Source organism: Aristolochia californica, unplaced genomic scaffold, assembly GCF_029961685.1.
Source record: "Aristolochia californica isolate CCGP_79_NKW_82.1479 unplaced genomic scaffold, dmAriCali1.0.hap1 SCAF_15, whole genome shotgun sequence".
Taxonomy (NCBI): domain Eukaryota; kingdom Viridiplantae; phylum Streptophyta; class Magnoliopsida; order Piperales; family Aristolochiaceae; genus Aristolochia; species Aristolochia californica.
Window position 1 is genome coordinate 20,263,618 of NW_027181826.1, and position 18,916 is coordinate 20,282,533.

The 18,916-nt window shown below is 38.6% G+C and overlaps 1 protein-coding gene across 1 annotated transcript in view; it reads left to right on the top strand.

Moving 5' to 3' along the window:
• Window positions 1–18,916, top strand: part of LOC137951740 (methionine--tRNA ligase, chloroplastic/mitochondrial) — a 56,585-nt gene that overhangs the window by 10,545 nt on the left and 27,124 nt on the right. The window contains exons 3-6 of the mRNA XM_068798621.1: window positions 3,027–3,176; window positions 9,734–9,901; window positions 16,711–16,835; window positions 17,338–17,431. Coding sequence (XP_068654722.1) covers window positions 3,027–3,176; window positions 9,734–9,901; window positions 16,711–16,835; window positions 17,338–17,431 — 537 coding nt within the window. The remainder of the gene's footprint in view (window positions 1–3,026; window positions 3,177–9,733; window positions 9,902–16,710; window positions 16,836–17,337; window positions 17,432–18,916) is intronic.

The following is an 18,916-nucleotide window of genomic DNA, read 5'->3' on the forward strand; positions in this document are numbered from 1 at the left end:
TAAGAAAATGAATGGCCTTTGGAGGGCCACATACCTTCCAAACTAGAGAGATCATAGAAGAGTTGGGAGCTTGAGAATTGGAGGCTAAGAAACTATAATATGAAGCCGCAGTAAACTAACCAGTGTGTTCCAATCACCCAATAGGAATATCTTGATCACTCCCCTTCATAAAAACCTAATCTAGTAATTTAGTTACCCCATTCCAATCATTTCAGCATCAATACAGAATTAGCAATTGTAACATCCTTATCATTGACCAAATTAAACAGTCTAGGAATTGAGAGGCAAGAGAGCATTTGCCTAACCTGCAGTCTAGCCAAAATTTGACGAGTTGATCTTCATGAACATGAAATCTAATATGGTGCTGGAATGGCTCTAATAATCTGCAAATACCTTCCCATATATAAGAATATCTTGAAAAACCAGAATTGGATAGCAGCCACAATGAGGGCTCAATGCTGTATTTCCAACAGATGACCTTTCTCTAAAGAGATTCCTTTTCTAACATAAATCGCCATAACCATTTGGTGAAAAGAGCAATTTTGACATGCTTTATCCTTCGAATACCAAGGCCTCTGAGTGATTTATGTTGATAAACATGCTCCCAATGAATGAGAGGGTATTTAACTTATCAAAAACACCCCACCTTAGATAGTCTTTGAATCTTTTGTCAGATGTGAAACAATGCTTACCAGGCATGGAAGAAGCAACTACAAATAATTCTGAATCCCAGATAAAACTGATTTAATTATGATTACCCTGCCAGCAAAAGAAAGGGATTTCCCTTTCCACAAGGACAACCTCTTTTACATTCCTTCAACCACTCGCTCTTATATAGCTTGGGTCATCCTATAAAAAGTTGCAAGCCCTGATAAATTATAGGCAGAGAGATGAGTTGACAGCCCAACTGAACAACATATATTGACACAAAAAATGCCTGTTTTACTCATAAGTGACTCTTTGCCAGATATAATTGATTAAAAAAGTAATAAACCCTTCAAGCTCAATATTTGCTGAAAAGAGCCATCAAAAAAGCAAACGATAGCATGTGCAAATTGAAGTAAGGAATAAAACCTCATGACAACCTGAAGAAAACCCAAAAATCTAAAGAGCCTCTGTCCCTAGCTTAAAAAGAGCACAAAGTCGTTCAATCGCAATAGTAAAATGAAGAGAGGCCAACGGATCTCCATGTCAGACACCTTGACTTCCTTTAAAGAATTCCTTCATCCTGCCATTTAATAAAAATGAAGTAGGAAACTGAGCAAAGACAGCTAGATAGCAATTTGCATCATTTAGGAGGGAAACCCATTTAGACCATAACATTGTCCAGAAATTCCTATTAACTTTATTGAATGTTTTTGTCCACGTCTAATTTAACAATTGCTCCCTTAAGATCCCGTTTCTCATAATCATCAGTAAGCTCATGAGCAGTAAGGGCTGTATAGAGAATTTGGTGACCTTTAATAAAAGTACTTTCAGAATCACTGATTATATAAAGAAGAGCTTTGCTAAGCCTTATGAAAATGAAAAGTTGGGAAAATAAGGGGAAAAATAAGAAGAAAGAAGAGAGAAGAAGGAGAGAATACTGAGAGGGGAAGGCTGCTATGAGCAGTAGTCTCATTAGGGGTCAAGCATCAACCTCTAACCTCTTTTATTATCTTCACTTAAGTAAGTATTATCTTTGTCACCTGGGACTCCGCTAACCTCAATGCTTTCAACATTATGGAGGGTTGTTTCTCTTTGGGTATCCATCTCTGGGATCACACCTTCGGCAGAGTTTGGTGCTTGGCTGGAGTCTATGATCCGAAGAGGTATCGGGAGAGACGGTTTTCTTGGGATGAGTTCTCGGAGTTAAACCAGTCTTGGAGGTCTCCCTTGCTCTAAGCGGGTGATTTTCATGCTCTTCGGTTCTGCAACGAGAAGAAGCCTTCGGCTACCCGCATCCCTAACTCCTTTTTGAAAATTCAAGTTCCAACTCCCAGCAGAAAAGAACAAGCAATTAGAACTTCACAATCTCTGAAAATATTTAAATGAGAATGAAATTAATCAAAAGAAGGGCATCATAGATCCATTTGCTCAACCACATTCTAACAGATTGACCATTACGGACATGAAACCTAAGATCAGAAAGCGCTCTTTAAATGACATATTGATTTCCACAAACTAGAGGCAACTTTTAGGAGGATCAAAGGGGATCCGGCAATCAAGAGGAAAAACATACTCTATGGAAATAAGAAGTTATGAAGGGGCCTCCTTTTCAACCCCAAATCTCCAAAGCCATTTTGCAAAGAGAGCTTGCTTCATAGTTTTAAAAGTTTGAATACCCAAACCACCTTTCTCCATAGGCAAACAAACCTTTTTCCAGTTTACCAAATGATATCTGAATATGTCAGATGCATATTTCTGAAGAAAATTTCTCATGATTGCCTCCAGTTTCATAGACACAAATACCAGATACAGAAGAACCGACAAGTAATAATTAGGGAGTTCTTCTAATGTTGCTTTTATCTTATTTTGCCTATTGGGAAAGTTAGATTCTTCTATCGTGGAGGTTTATATTCTCTTGTATGGCCTCTCTACTTATGTTTACTGTGGGGCAAATTCAGGTGCAGGTCATTGCTAAAGATGGAAGTTCTAGTCAACATCTTGTTGTAGATCTTCTGATGATGCCTTGTTAGCACCTCTGTTGTATTTTGTTGTGCTTTGTTTTAATAATGTTTCTTATGTTTCTGGAAGAAGGAACATGCTTTTTCTCATTCTACCTCTTTGTTGGGAAGTGCCCTGCACCTGTTCTTGGTTTTGTACTTCGGTATAGTAATCATTTTTTTTTGTAATGTCTACAGTATAGTAATCATTGCAAGCACCTTATAAGCTACAGTGAAGTTCATGGTATTAAGTAGTTTACATATGTATAATTTTTCTGACTACTCATCAGACTTAAGCTTACCCTCTCAAAGACCTTTGCTAGATGTATTCAGCAGAGTTTAACATTTCCTTTGTTTGATTTTTTCATTTAATGGTTGCAGCTAGATGTAGCTTATGATAAATTCATTCGTACTACTGATCCAATCCATGAAAGAATTGTTGGAGAATTTTATGCAAAAGTCCTAGGCAGAGGTGATATTTACCGTGCAGATTACGAGGGACTTTACTGTGTGAATTGCGAGGAATATAAGGTGGAAATCGTTTACTCCTTTAAAACATTTTATCATGAGAATTGTTTTTTCTTTCTTGATTGTTTTACTGCAGACTGCTAGTGGGTGATTTTCAGGGAGTAGGCGTGCGCCTCGAGTAACTTCTAATACTAACTTATCTTCTTACTTAGTTGAGCTTTTATCTTTTGGTGGTTGATACTTGATATACATCTTGACCTGGACATGTTGACTAAATAGACATTTTTGAATTCAGAGTGGTCTAATATAATAACTTGTTTGAGAAATTAGAAGGGTTCCTATGGCTAGTATTGTCATAACAAAATTTTTTTGAGGCTGAACACGTTAATGAATCTAATATTATGTCATGGAGCTTGATAAATTATTCCCTGTTCTATTTCGACGTTTATTCAGTGCACTGCAGCTGCTGTATGAATTCTTTCAAGTGAGAAAGCCTGGGTTCTTGATGGAGCTGTTAGATCTGGATGGTTTTGTGAAATTGGTGATTAAGAAGATACAGTGATGAAGAAGCAACAAAGAGAGAGAGTATGGAAGAGAACTGCTGTAGGCACTGGCAGAAATTGACCCTTAACTGCATTAAATATCACTTAATACAATGACAGTATTGCCCCTCTACTTGATACTTAATTCCCTAATTACAAGTGATAAAAAGCTGAAAATTGAACTAGCTACCACAGAAGTGTTAAAGCTGTTAGTGTTAAGGATATTTTGGGATTTACATACTTGGTTTTCCCCTCTGGTGTTAGGAGAATATTTGTCTATTTATGATGTACATTTGGTTCAATTTTCTGGTTTATATGATGTATATACTAGGAGATATGAGTAATTAAATCTAAAGGGGCATTTATGTTATTGTACTATGTTTTCAGTTCAGTGACCTATTTAATAAAGAGGGAGGTTGAATTTTGATCTCGGAGAAGTGTGCATGCACACTACAGCACTTCAGAAATTTCTTTTCTCACTATTTTCTTCTCTCTTTCTCCTCTATTTTCTCAATTTATCTTATGTTTTACATGGTATCAGAGCAATCAATCTTCTTGCTATGGGATTTTAGCAAGAATCTTCTCATTCTCAAGTCTTCAAATTCTCCAGAAGAGGGATTTCACAAAATTGCTACTGATTAAAGGGAAAAGTTAGATCTTTTTCTTTTTACTTGTGCCATGACCCTAGGGTTGATGACTGGAGCTATCTGTTAAGTTGGATCCAAGGCCCTATCCTAAAATGACTAGTCAACTTAGGAAACCTCTTTCCCAACTAATAAAATCAAGATCTTTGTGGGACTATTCTTTAACACTATCCATGTGGGACTATTCTTTAACACTATCCATGTGAGACTATTCTTAACACTATCAATTGAACAACTTTATGTGTTTTCTGTGTCCTTAGAGGGTTCTTTGGGTTCTCTATGCCAATTCTGTTCCTGTGCAAACCTTCTAGATTTGGAGTTTGTGTCATCATCATTAGGGCTGACATCTGCCTTAATTGATTTCTTCTACTTCTGTTTCTCTTGGATTACAATATAATAACAGTGCAATTGTATCAATAGTGTTTTTGGATGCCATAAGTTTTCAACTTTATGTGTAGGGTTATTGGGTATAGTTTTGATTGATTCATGGTTGATTTCAATGTTGAATTGCATTCTCTGTGTTATTTGACGTTCCCTAAGTAGTAATTATGTTTGATTTGGGCGAAGTTGTCTCCTCAAAGAAAAAAGGAGTATATTCCGAAGGAAAGATAAAATTGTTATTACTACAAAGAAATTGAGTGATGCAAATTATTTGAGTTGGACCTGATCATTAAAAATTTACTTGAAAATCAAAAGGAATCCAAATAGTTGGAGGATGATCCTCTACAACCACTTATAGACGATTGGGAAGCAGAGGACAGTCAGGTTACGACCTGGTTGGCCAATAGTATGGATATAAAATTTATAGGCTTAGTCATGTATTGTGAGATTTTCAAGCAAATTTGGACTGTCCTTGAGTCCTTTTATGCTCACGAGAGCAATTTGTTAATAGTGTATCAGTTATACATTCAATTGTTTACCTTGAAGATGGGAGATAAACCTATAGTGGACTATTTCAGTCAATTGCAAGGATTTTATAGGAAATTGAAATTTATTATCTTATTCCTACAAATGAAATTGATCTTCAGAAGCAGAGAGGTAAGCTGTATGTTGCTAACTTCTAGATGGTTTGGGCTCAGAGTATGATGCAGTTCAAGCAGATACAACAATTGATGTACCATTCCTTACCAAGGTATTTAACCATCAGGTTGAAGTGGCAGTGGTTCTATCTAAAAAAGATACAGAGATAGCTGCGCTTCTTTTTCAAGAATAGGCATGGACAAGGTGGTTGTGGTCGAGGCAAAGGTCATGGTGAAGGTATTAGTTAGAGGAAGTATGCTCACTATGGGTGTACCAATCACTATGTGAACAAATGTTGGGATAAGTATGGTAAGCCTGTTTGGGCTAATTCAAGTGTTATAGAAGTTGGGAAAGCCTCGACTACTAGTATTGTTGGCATTTTTCTTGGTGCTCCTGATGAGCTTCAACAGCTAGCTCAATGCATGGCCCAGTTGACAACTAGCTCATCGTCCGTGAGCCACAATGTTCTTACTGTTGTAGTAACTATGGCTAGTTCAAGTACGTTTGCATTCCATGCAGGTCCAATTTCTCTATGGCTCATTGATTTCGGTGTATCTATACACGTGTTAGGTACGTCATTAGTGTTTTCCTCTCTTAATCAATCCTCACAATTTAAAAATGTAACAATGGCAGATGGTTCTTTTTCCTCTGTTGATGGTATTGGGACAGTTCAGCCTACCTCCTCTCCTTATCCCTAGAATCTGTTTTATTAGTTCCTAAACTCCCATTTAATTTATTGTCTACGAGTCAGCTTACAAAGTCTTTACAGTGCTCCGTAACCTTTTTTTCCTACTTATTGTATCTTTTAGGACATCCAAATGAGGAAGAGTATTGGTTTAGTGTGTGAGAGTGGATGCCTCTATTACTTGGAAAGTTCCATAAATTTGTCACCCTTAACACTCCAAACAGTTGACTCCTTTCGGTGGCACATGGAGTTGCTAAAAGAAAGAATCACTGCTTACTTGAGGTTGCACGCACTATGATGATCCAAATGAAGATCCTAAACATTACTGAGGCAATGCAATTCTCCTAGGGTGTTTCTTGATTAATAGGATTCCTTTTTTGTACTTGGTGGACTATACCATTTAAAGTATTTGAGCTCGATTGTAAATTGTTTCCTCTCTGCTTGCATGTATTTGGGTATTTTGCTATGCTCATATTCTTGGTCCTTCCATTCTTCTCATAGTCAATTGAATATGATGTTTCTCCTGATGGTATTGATGTTGTTGCTCCGCTTGTTATGGTGGATATTCCAAATGATGTGCCAGGTCTTGAGATTATTTTGGCATCACCCAAGTCCTTGCAGGTATACAAGTGAAGGATAGCTTCCAAGGCTACAAATCCAAGACTCTCTCTCCTGTCTATGCCAATGCCTGTCTCATCTATTGCTCCTGAGTAAGTGAGTTACACCTCCCTGTGTCCCTTTGAAAAGGGGTTTGTAATTGTATTAAAAGGGTTCCAGGCATTTGAGCTCCAAATTTGTGTTTTTTCTCACTTGTTGGAGTTCTTTAAATCCTTTGCACTATCCTTGTCCTGCTTCTCTATTTCTTCTTCTGTGCATGAACATTGTTATCACCTATTTGGATACAAAGCTACAAATGCTAAGATGGAAGCCTTAATTGATAGAGGAACTTGGTCTTTGTGCTAGCTACCATTTGATGCAACCATAGAAGGCTGTCATTGAGTGTACATGGTGAAATATAAAGCTGATGTTTATATTGAGAGGTATAAGGCCAGTCTTTTGGCAAAGGGATACACATAATCTTATATGGTGATGTCTTTGAGACTTTTTCTTCCATCGCCAATTACGTGTTGTTCGCATTTTGATATCTATCGCTGTTAAATAGGGCTGGTTGTTATACTAATTGGATATGAAAAATGTTTTCTTGTATGGAGATCTGGCTAAAGATGTCTATGTAGAACATCTTCCAAAGTATGTTGCTCAAGGGAGACAAGAAAAATATGCAGGTTGCATAAAGCTATCTATGGTCTCAAACAAAGTCCTAGAGCTTGGTTTGATAAGCCCAATAGGGTAATAATGTCCTTGGGTTTTCAAGGGAGTCATTGTGATGTCCTTGAGCTTTCAAGGGAGTCATTGTGTCACTCTTTATTTGTGTTGAAGTGGTCCTTTTGGAATTGTAGTTTTGATTGTATACATTGATCTTGTAGTTCTATCTGGTAGTGACAAAATGACATTGAAAATTTCAGACCAAGGGATTAGGAACACTTAAATTTTTTCTTGGGATTGAAGTAGCGAGAAGCAAATCAGGGATTGTTCTCACCCAAAGAAAGTATGTTATTAATATGATACATGAGTATGGGTTGTTAGGAGCTAAACCTGTGGAGACTCCAATGAGGTTAATTAAAAACCTTCTTGAGGATGACAACGACGAACTCTAAGAAAGACCGTGTATAGGAGGTTAGTAGGCAACTTATTTATGCTATAGTGACCAAGCCTGATATGGTCTTTGTGGTGAGCATGATAAGGGGTGGCATCGAACCGAGCTAGTTCGCCAGTATTTGTAGCGTGGCTCGGTTCGATTCGAATAAACCCGATCTCAAATCAAATTCGAGATCGGGTTTCCGACTCGTTTAACTCAAAAAAAAAAAAAAAAAAGTAAACGAGCGCAACCCCAACAAGGCTTGGTTTGGTTCGCAAGCTCGCGAACCGGCTCGTTTACTTAAACTTAGGGTAAAGAGTTGGAGTTGGGACGAGTCGCAGATGAGGAGACGGATAGTGAAAATTGGAAAACCTTTGTGCCAACAACTGGCGACAGAGGTTGAAGGGGGAAACCTCTCTTTTTTCTCCATAATCCTATCTTGAGTTCCTGATTTCGTTTGTCATGATTCAACCTCTATGAGAGGTTTACATTTTGTGGAGAAACAAGGTTTTGATTCTTTTCTGAAAAGTGGGAGCAATGGAGAATAAGAAATCACTTCTTCGACTCTGCTTCCGGGTTTCGTAAGCGCTCCCAAACGCTTAAGCTATGCGATTCCGTCAAGAAGTTATGAGGCATAATTCGGTGAAAAAACTGCAGAAGCGAAAGATTGGTGCTTTCAGGAAGATGGGCTGAGGGGTGGCATCAAATGCTCAGGAGAAATTCCGAAATTTTCTACAGGGTATGTGATGTTCCCGCGCTACACTTTAGTACTCGTGTTGGTGCCAGTTTTTTTTTTTTTTTCCTCTTTTGTTTTGATGGGATGGGGAGTTATTGAGTTTGTAGTTCATGGATGGGATGAGGAGTTAATGAGTTAAGTTGTGTAATTTTTGTTCGGGAGGTTTTCTTCATTTTACATGTTTCATTTTCGGGAAGGGTTTTCTAAAGGCTCAAGAAACACATCAAACTGCTCACTTGGCAGCACAAACTATTAAACCTAGGGTTATGACATAGTAGAGAAAGGAAGAAACTAAACTAACTCCAATCAGTAGAAAAAATGAAAAGACTCTTCCCCGAAGTAGTCGCAGATTAGTCGAAGGGCTAGAATTGGCTGAAACTCCCAGCAGGACCTTTTTGCCCTGATACCATATTGGTGATTAAGAAGATAAAGAAGTGAAGAAGAAGCAAGAACGAGGACTGCTGTAGGCTCTGGCAGAACTCGCCAGTTTCTGAACTGGACCCTTTCCTACATTAAATGTCACTTAAAGAGAACAGAGTACAATTTTTTTTTTTTTTTTTTGAAATGTGAAAACAGAGTACAATGAGAGTATTACCTCTCTTCAGGAAACTTAACTCCCTAATTACAAGTCATAAAAAACTGAAAATTGAACCAACTGCCACATGAAGTGAAATACTTTCCTATTCTAAGAGGGATACTATGTCTAAGATAAAATGACCATAACACCCTTTACACATAATTCAACAACGTTTTGTCCCGTCTATGATTACCTGAAGAATATCTGTGAGCTTCCAAGAAGCTGTAGAACATATAAGACTCTCTTTAGTCTCATAAAAGGTCTCCTAACTGTCTGAAGGAAGATTCTTGCTACACACAGCAACAAGCGGAGTATGTTCTGTTATAAATCATATCCACTTTTTTTGGGTACATTTGGTACGTTAATGAAGGTTCTAGTTCTGCTGGATTCCATTTCAAAAATAAAATAAAATTCTACTAAATTTGGTTGTTCTTGAGAGCTTTTGCTGGCTTGGTACTTGAAAGCAACATTGTTGGCGTATGCTACCCCAGAATAGCTTATTAGATTTGAAGTAGCTTCTAGTTTGTGGTAGGCATCCTATTTCCTGAACAAATCTGTTGCTTCAGCCCTATAAAAGTTTTTTCGTTCATGTTATTTTGGAGATAATGAGATCCTCATCTAGCAAATGAAATTTCTTCATTAGCTTCTCATTAGGTATTAAGTTATTATTATCTTATCTTTTAAAGTTTTTAATTACCAGATTTACATCAATCATTGCAGGATGAGAAAGAATTGCTTGAAAACAATTGTTGCCCAATGCACCTTAAGCCTTGTGTCTTGCGGAAGGAGGACAACTACTTCTTTGCATTGTCGAAATACCAAAAGTCACTGGAAGAGGTTTTTGCACAGAACCCGAATTTTATTCAGCCTTCTTTTCGTTCAAATGAGGTACCTTTGCTTTCATTAATTTTTTTAAAGTTATGCTTTTAATTTGTTTTGACTGGTCAATTACTGGGATTGGTGTTATGTATTTCTTCTAATGGAAGACTGATTTTAATTTTTTTATTTAAATAAACAAATTTAATTGCATCTGGTTTCTGATACTGATGAATGAATATTCCTTGTTTTTGTCCTATCAGTTCTTAGTTCTTTTGATAATTGCAACGGTGAGTTCTATCACAAATTCTGGTGAGTAGTAAAAAATGATGTGTATGCATTTGTTCAAAATTTCCACCAAGTCGGTATCACTCACAAAGCAGTTGGTGCCTCTTTCATTGCTTTAATTCCAAAAAAAGTCAACTCAGTCCTTCCCCAAGATTTTAGACCTATCAGCCTCAGTTTTTACAAAATCATAGGTTGAATTCCTGCCAACCGCCTCATATCCCTCCTTCCCAAAATCATCAACCCTTGTCAGAGTGCTTTTATTCGTAGTCAAAATATTCTTGACTGAGCAATGGCAACCCATGAATTCCTAGACTTCAAAAAAGCAAAGCTGCCCAGATTCGTCTTGAAACTTGACTTTGAAAAAGCCTTTGACCGTGTCAACTGAAAACAAATTGACTAGCTTTTTGACAAAATGGGTTTTGGGACCCGCTAGAAATTCTGGATGAGAAGTTGTATCTCTAATGTGTCATACTCTGTCCTTGTTAATGGAAAACCTTGTGAATTTTTTAACGCAACCAGAGGCATTCGGCAAGGGGACCCTTTATCTCCTTTCCTCTTCACTTTCATTGCAAAACACCTGGCGTCTATGGTTCGTGTTGCAAAAAATTCTGGTTGGCTTAGCCCCATCTTTGATGACCCAGTCAAGATATTGCCCTCCTTCAGTATGCTGATGACACCATTCTCTTTGGTGAAGGAACAATGAACGAAATATCTCATATTAAAGCCCTGCTTAGCTTATTTGAACTCTCATCTGGACAAAAGGTAAGTTGGACAAAATCTTCTATCACTGGCTTCAATATTGATCCTAATGTGTTGAACTCTATGACTTGTTATCTGGGATGCAAAATTACTACACCTCCCTGTACCTATCTGGGCCTCCCCCTGTCATCTGCTCTACCTTCCAAAAGCTCTTGGCATCCTGTCATTGAGCGTCTGGTGGGCCGCCTGGCTTCATAGAGAGAAAGATTTCTCTCCAAAGCAGGTAAGCTTGTTCTTATTAAGTCTTGCCTACACGGTAACCCATCTTATTTCCTCTCATTATATCGATGTCCTGCTTCTGTCCGAAAAGAATTGAACTACTCAAAAGGAGATTTCTGTGTGGAGGACCGAACGGTGAAAGGAAGTATAGTCTTGTGAAATGGGCTGAGGTATGCAAACCTAAACTCTTTGGAGGTCTCGAGATCCGTAATACTGCTACCACTAATTCGGCTTTGTTGCTTAAATGGATTTGGAAATTTAATTTGTATCTTGATCTGATTTGGAGGACTTTAGTTGCTGCTATAGCAAATAAATTATCTGGTTGGTGGACTGAGGGTGGGAGACGTAATAGGCTGTCCCCCATGTGGAAAAAAATTATAATATTGTTACCTGAATTCAATAAGGTTGTCAAATGCTACATTGGTAAAGGAAATCTGACAAAATTTTGGTATGACTGGTGGACGGGCCCCTGCAGTATCAACATCAACCATAGTTTGATCTCAAACTTGGCCAGAAATATGGAAGCCACAATCTCAGACCTGTGGACCGATTCTGGTGGATGGAACTTAAATATGTGGAGAGCACTTTCGGACTCAGAGGCTCTAGTGGCATCCAACCTCATTGCTTGTCTATCCTCGGTAAGCCCCCGAAATGTGCCCGATACTCTCATATGGACACCTTGCACCCAAGGTACTTTTTCCACTTCCTTTGCTTATAATTTCCTGAGCTGCCCCAATCCCCCACAAACCAATTATCCTGCAACCATCGTTGGATCTTGCTTGCCCCTCCTTGTGCAATTTTTTTTTATCTAGAGCGCATGTCGGAATAAAATCCTCACGTCTGATTCTTTAATCCGACGAAGAACCCCTATCCAGGACCCCTTATGCCCCTTCTACCAAACTTCTTCAGAAACAGCCACCCATGTCCTCTTACATTGCAATTTTGCCCACATTGTCTGGACTAGCTTCCTCAACAAAATCGGATTCCAGTACTGCCCCTCTCAAAATTTTACATCTACAATCCTCTTAGTTACCGATGCAAGCCTCCCAAAACTTGGGAAATTAGTTGTCTCTTGCTGTGTTGGTCATATCATTTGGGCGTTATGGAAAGAAACAACCAAAAATTCAATTTAAAATCTATCTCTAGCGATATACTAATAGAAAATATTGTTGGCCAAGTTTCCACGTGGATCCTTATGCGTAAGGAATTCCAAAATCTAAACAGCTCCAACCTTCGTGGGAACTGGCGGCTGATAGCTGGCATATCTTATCCTTCTCGTCCCCCGATTATGGAAATTTGATCTCCTCCTCCAATGGGCTACTATAAATTGAATTTTGAACGAAGCACTTTTGGATGCCCAGGTCCTGTGGGTTTTGGTGGAGTTATCCATGACGGTAACGGTATTCTTCTTTTCTCTTTCGTTGGGCCAATTAGAATCTTAGACTCAACCACTGTTGAGCTCTCTGGTTTACTTAATGGGCTACAGATCTTCAATCACCATCTAGTGGGGCCTTTCTGCATTGAAGGCGATTCTAAAATTGTTATCAACTGGTGTGCGAAGTCAGCTCCTCCTCCATGGCGACATTGGGATATGTTTTTTGATATATGTAATTTAATTTCTCTTCTAAACTGTAATTGGAAGCACATTCCTTGGTCAGCTAATCATTTAGTTGACACTCAGGCTAAATTAGGTGTTTCACTCCAATACCTTGTTGTGGAGGAAGACCCTTTTTAGCTAGGTATTGTACTCTTTACTCTTTTAATAACTTATACATCTTCATTTAAAAAATAATAATAATTGGAAGTTACCTCTTCAGGGCTTCAGTTTCAGATGATTCAAATATCAGCTTTATTTACTTATTTGCAAGTTATAGCTCAATGTTGTTGCCCTTAAGCCTCCTTATTTACAAAAATCCCTTATATTGCTGCTGCTTGGAATATATATATTTTTTTCAAATAATGGATGGCTTTTTTATTACTGGGAAATACAAGAACTGGGGGGGTTGGGGGGTGGTGGTGGTGGTGGTGGTGGTGGGGGAGTTCGGCCAGGGAGCCCCTGAGATACAAGAGGGAAGGAATTTCCCAGTATAAGAACCATGCAGGAAGAACCTCCTTAGCCAGGGAATCAGATTCCTTATTGGCAGACCTAGGAAGGTGCTGCCAGGATATAACCATAGAAGCACACACAGGTCTCTGATTTCATCACAAATACATCTAAAATGCCTACAAGAACTGGAGAGGAGAATATTTGCTTGTAAAGATGAAAGCCTTGCAAGAGAGTTCTGATTTCTGCACCAGTGGAGTCACTGATCCCAATGGGACCAGAGGAAACTAGAAGGACAGACCCTTAGTTTTCCTGAACAATTCCTCCAGTTCCAGCCGGACCTGGGCTTCAAATTGAACTACCATCAAAGTTAAGTTTCAGCGAGCCTCGAGGAAGCAGGGACCATGAAGTAGAGCTCAGAGGGGACCTGATAGAAAGAGGCAACTGGTTTCCAGTGTTTTCTGATTACTGAGAGGGGTAGAGGAGGAAGCCGTTTGAAGGAACTTGTCCAAGTCAAGACGGTGTAGAGAAGCTTTTCCATGAGCCCTCTAAGAGATGTGTATAACCTGCTGAAAGTTCTGTTGTTCCTTTCGTTTCAAAGGAGCCAGGGGACTGCCAAAATAGCTGCTCTCTAGAGATGCTGGCCAATCTTTGGCAATTTGAAGCTTGTCATTGGATAATAAGGTCTTGGAATGAAGCATGAAGATGTGCGGATTCCAAGTTTTCACAGGATTGCGAACCAAACTGAGGAGCTGTAGGGACAGTGAATGAGCAAGTGATCCACTATTTCCTCAGTTAAAGGCAGTACTTGCATAATGAATTGACTATAGGGCACCCCTGTTTATGGAGCTCATCACTGGTGAGAATCTTCTTGTGAAAAGCAGGCCACAGGAAGCAGATAATCTTATTAGGCCCAATTAGATTCCAGACTTGAGCAATTTTTGTTGCAGATTCTGATGGTCCTCCTCTGTAGTGACTTGTATAGAGGCAGTGAAGAATAGGCCAGACGACCCAAGGGACCAGATAACAGGATGACTCCCCATCAGTCTGAGATAGACAGAGTCATGAATTTGCAGAAGAGCTGCCACGTCTGAGGCCTCCTCATCACTCAGGGCCCTTCTGAATTGAAGGTTTCAGCTGGGATTTAAACTCGAACCTCTTGATAGAAACCCCCTTATTTCTTAGTATGTTGAAGAGTCTCAGTGATTGGTCTTTGAATGTTGAGCTTCCCCTCCACAAGTCTGACCAGAAACATATTTGGTCTCCTGAACTAGCATGAAATCTGATGTGGGGAGAGAAATATTGCTTTCACTGGCTGATAGATGTCCAAATGCTAGATGTAGGGTGGGGTGTTTGAGGGAACCCAGTTCTGAGGGTGAAGTCCATAATTGGAGTTCAGGACCTGTCTCCAGAGTGAACCTTTTGCCGTAGCAAACTGCCAGAGCCATTTTGTTAGGAGGGGATGTTCTCTGGTTTGATTTACGTATTTTTCTGTGCCATTGGGGGAGGTTTTTACATGGAATCAGGGATGATGAGTTCCATTTGGATATGAAAGTCTTGGTCTCCTCTTGGCAAGACAGAAGGATTAACCATCAACTGTTACCGAGGAATGATACCCGAGGTATGTAAAACAGGTTTCCGATGTTCGAGATCCATTTTTTTAGCTCCATGTCCTTGTTCAGGTTCCAGTTTATGTCTGCTACCAGGCAATGGGATAAGTTTCGTTGTCCATTGTCTAGCAGGGTTGCAGGCAGGTTGGTGAACAAGTGGCTTTGAATGGGTTTGACTAGGGTGTTTTTGGTATTCCAAGCAGTGGTGGTTGGGATAAAAGATTCAAGCCTTCAAGGAATTTCATCCAACCAAATCTGTCTGCAATGGATCTAAGGATGTATATATTGGCCAGGATTCTGGTGTCTCAAAGGTGAACAGCTCTTGTACTGGAGGACTGAGATGATGAACTAGGAATCTTCATACCAAACTTCCTTTCTTTGAACTGTATTGTCAGGATTCATGAAGGGGCCCAATCTTTTCAGGTATCCTAATAAAGGAGCATCTTTCACCATTTTTTATTTTGAGTTTGATGTGCTCCTGTGTTTGCTTCATGCTCGTCTCGGTCGTACGTAATGTGCCTTCGTATTGGAACTTTCTTATTCCAGTCTCCAAGCTCGAGCTACTATTTTTTTCTCTTCCTTCTTACTGTGATTTGCCACTCTTAATCCTTGTCTCTTTCCTCCACCTTCTCAAAGTTCCAGTTAGGAGAGTTTTCTTTAGGAAAGTCTTTGGTTAGCAAGTCTTCTTTTATTAGTGGTCAATTTAGGGAAGTCTCAAAGTTGGTAAGTCCATTATTTGTGGTTTCTATCTCAATTTGCTATTGGAATTCTTTCCCAGAAATTGATTTCAATATATAAAGTCACTATTCAATTGTAACTAAGATGTCTACTCCTAGGAAATTTCTATTGTTGTGATGTTACTTATTGTGGCTAGTCTTTGGATGTTTTTGAGTCTATAAATAGGTGAATCTTCTATAACTTTGAACATGTTTTGAAGATTAATACAAGTTTTTCTTTTTGGTTGTTGGAGCACCATTATTTCTCTTTCTTTTTGCTGAGAATGGTTTCTTGGTGGATTTTTCTCTTGTGCCAACTAGTTCTAGTTACAAAACAGCACCTGAAAATTTAAGTTTGTCTATTGGAACTTGAAAACTAGGAATTTCCTAGAGTTGAGAAGATAAGAGGTTGGGTTATCCATATTCCAGCCTTGTCCATCAACTCTATTTATGTATTTTGCTGGTAAGTAATCCTTGTTTTCTTTCTTGTCAATAAAATTTTCATTATTCTTGAAAAAAATCCATTTCAGATACTAGAAAATGTTCTGACCACTTTATGTGCCTAAATATCTTCATTTTGAACTTAGGTCTGGGTGTACAAGTATAAAACCCTAGATCTGTGTACTTGGAAGATCTTATGTAATGCACCTAAGCAGTTATCCTTATAAGATCTTGACTCTCTTCCTTTCTTCGTAGGGGAGAGTTGAAGATTATGGACTTCTTTGTAAATATTTTCTGTTGAGGGTCTATTGTGTAATTTCTTGTTGGACCAGGGCCTAAAGTGTAATTATGAAGTTTTGGTTTATATATATTTGTGTACGCAAAGGGAAACTTGTCCTTTCTGTTGTAAATAGGTTTAATAAGAGAGTTGATCACATGGAGAACTTATGCTGGAGAGTTTGTCTTCATATTCTTGTTTTTAGAAGTATTATTTTTAGTCAAATCTCTGTTTTTTCCTCAATAACAATATATTGCGACTATGCCTATTCTACTTCAGTTTCTAAACTAGAGTCTTATATTTAAATGCCAAGTTCTCCTAGATTCTCTATCTCTCTCTCTCGTTAAAGTTGTACTGGTGTTTCTGCCTCTAAAAAATGTCATTATTTTCTCCTTTATAATGCTCCAAGTAGGGATTGACCATGCATCGGTCATATCTTAACATTCATCCGTGAAGGCTTACAGAAAGTTCCTCCTTTTCCATATAATTATATTCTTACATTTACAATTTGTTCATGCTCCATTCAGGTGCAAGGTTGGATTAAGAGTGGTCTAAAAGATTTCTCTATATCACGGGCATCAGTGGATTGGGGCATACCTGTGCCAAATGATGAGAAGCAGACTGTATATGTTTGGTTTGATGCTTTACTGGGGTACCTTCCTACTTCATCCATATCCTGTAGATACTTTTTTTTCTTTTGAGAATGTCGAGAATTCATTGAAAGAGGAGTTATAAATGAGTGGCAAGCTTACTAGAAGATCCTACTGAAAGGAACAATCTCAAAAGAGACGTACAAAAACCAGAAATCACCAATACAAACATCTGCTGACCAAACATCTAATCAACCTGGCTCAATAGGATAAGACTCACTCTGTATAAGATAGGGTTGAGTAAAACCATCAAAGCTAAAGAATCAGCTATCTCATTTGCACTTCTAATAGTGTGGAACCATAATAACTGAATAGCATCTAAACGAGCAAAAAAAAAGAAAAAAAATGCACTCCTTGACCTGACATTTAATAGCATAATTGCACCAATCTGAAAATTTTACAAGAAGTAACATAATGTATAACAATAGGAAGGATTAATGAATGCTTTGTGTTCTCACTTCACGTTTTCCTTTTGCTTTTTCTCTCTTTGTTTTTATCGAGCAGGTATATTTCAGCATTGTTGGATGACAAAGAGGAACCAATTTTACAAAATGCTATTTCCTCAGGTTGGCCTGCTTCTCTACATTTAATAGGAAAGGTATTGTTTTCCAACTTTTGGACTATTTTTGTTGTTTTTCCTTCATTTTTTTTAATGCTGTACCTTTTACCCTCGTGAGATTTGAACCAAAACAGCTTGTTGGTCCCATGTGGTGATTGAGCCCACAAGTCCTATCCTTTTATTTTTTTGAAAAATGGTAAATTTTCATTGAAAAGGAGCAGGAAGCAAAAAGATTAAGGCCCTAAGGGAATTAGAATCCCCAACAAAAGTACAAGGCTTTTCAACCCCTGAATTAGAAATCTGAAAATATGATGCCAAGTAACATCAATATCATCCAATGAATAGATAATTTCATCACAGCAATGCCTATGTCACAAAGCAGGGTGACAGATCTAGAAAACTAAGAGACAACCGTGAATGAATCGCCCTCAATAATTAAAGGAGCGGTGAACTTCTGAACATAGTATCAGACATTGGTAAGAGAGCACTAATCTTTGCCATAAGTGCATCACTTCTGTCAAAGCCCTGAGTGCACCAATTTAATAACTCCATGATATTGAAGAACCCCTCCAATTCTTGCAGACTCAGGGTTCCCAATAGAGCTTCCATCAAAATTCTGCTTGTAACAATCAACTTGGGGGGTGCTCCCATGTGGCTAATTTGGGCAGGGAAGAACTGGTAAAATAAGCTATATCAGCCCAATTATGCAATACAATAGATCTGAGATAAGTAGAGAATATACCAAAAAAGGAAGTCCACGAGAGAATAGAATGAGCCACCTTCTTGCTTCCAATAGAATGACAAAGCCCCCTTAAGGTTTGAGATTCCACTCTTTCCATAAGCTTCAAAAAACAACAGCAACTGAAATGTGCAAAAAAGAACCCTCAACCTTTGAAAAAGGGGGAGCAAAAAACTATGAAAAGAAATCTGCAATTGAGAGAGGAGAACAGACAGAAATCTCGAACTTCCTGCCTATGAAACTCCAAACAGCTGGCTGAACAGCCAATATATTTTTTTGAGTGAAAGTTGTACATGCTATTAAGAAGAGTGAAAAGTACAATACCTGGCTAAAAAGGGTCTTCCTCTACAACAAGGTGTTTGAGTGAAACACCTAATTTAGCCCAAGTGTCTGTTAAATGATTAGTTGATCTAGGAATGTATTTCTAGTTACAGTTTTATTGAGAAATTAAATTAAAAATATCAAAAAACAGATCTCAGTGCCACCAAGGAGGATTAACGGACTTCACACACCAGTTGATAACAATTTTTGAGTCGCTTTCTATGCAGAGAGGGCCCACCAGACGTTGCTTGAATAGTTTCAGTCCATTAAACAGTCCAGAGAGTTCAGCCCTGGTTGAGTTAGAGAGTCCAATTGGCCCAGCACAAGTGAAAAGAAGATTTCCATTGGCATCATGGATAACTCCCCCATACCCAGCAGGGCCTGGACAACCAAATGCGCTTTCGTCAAAATTTAATTTGAAGTGTCCCATCGGAGAAGGAGACCAAGTTTCCATAGCCGGGCGG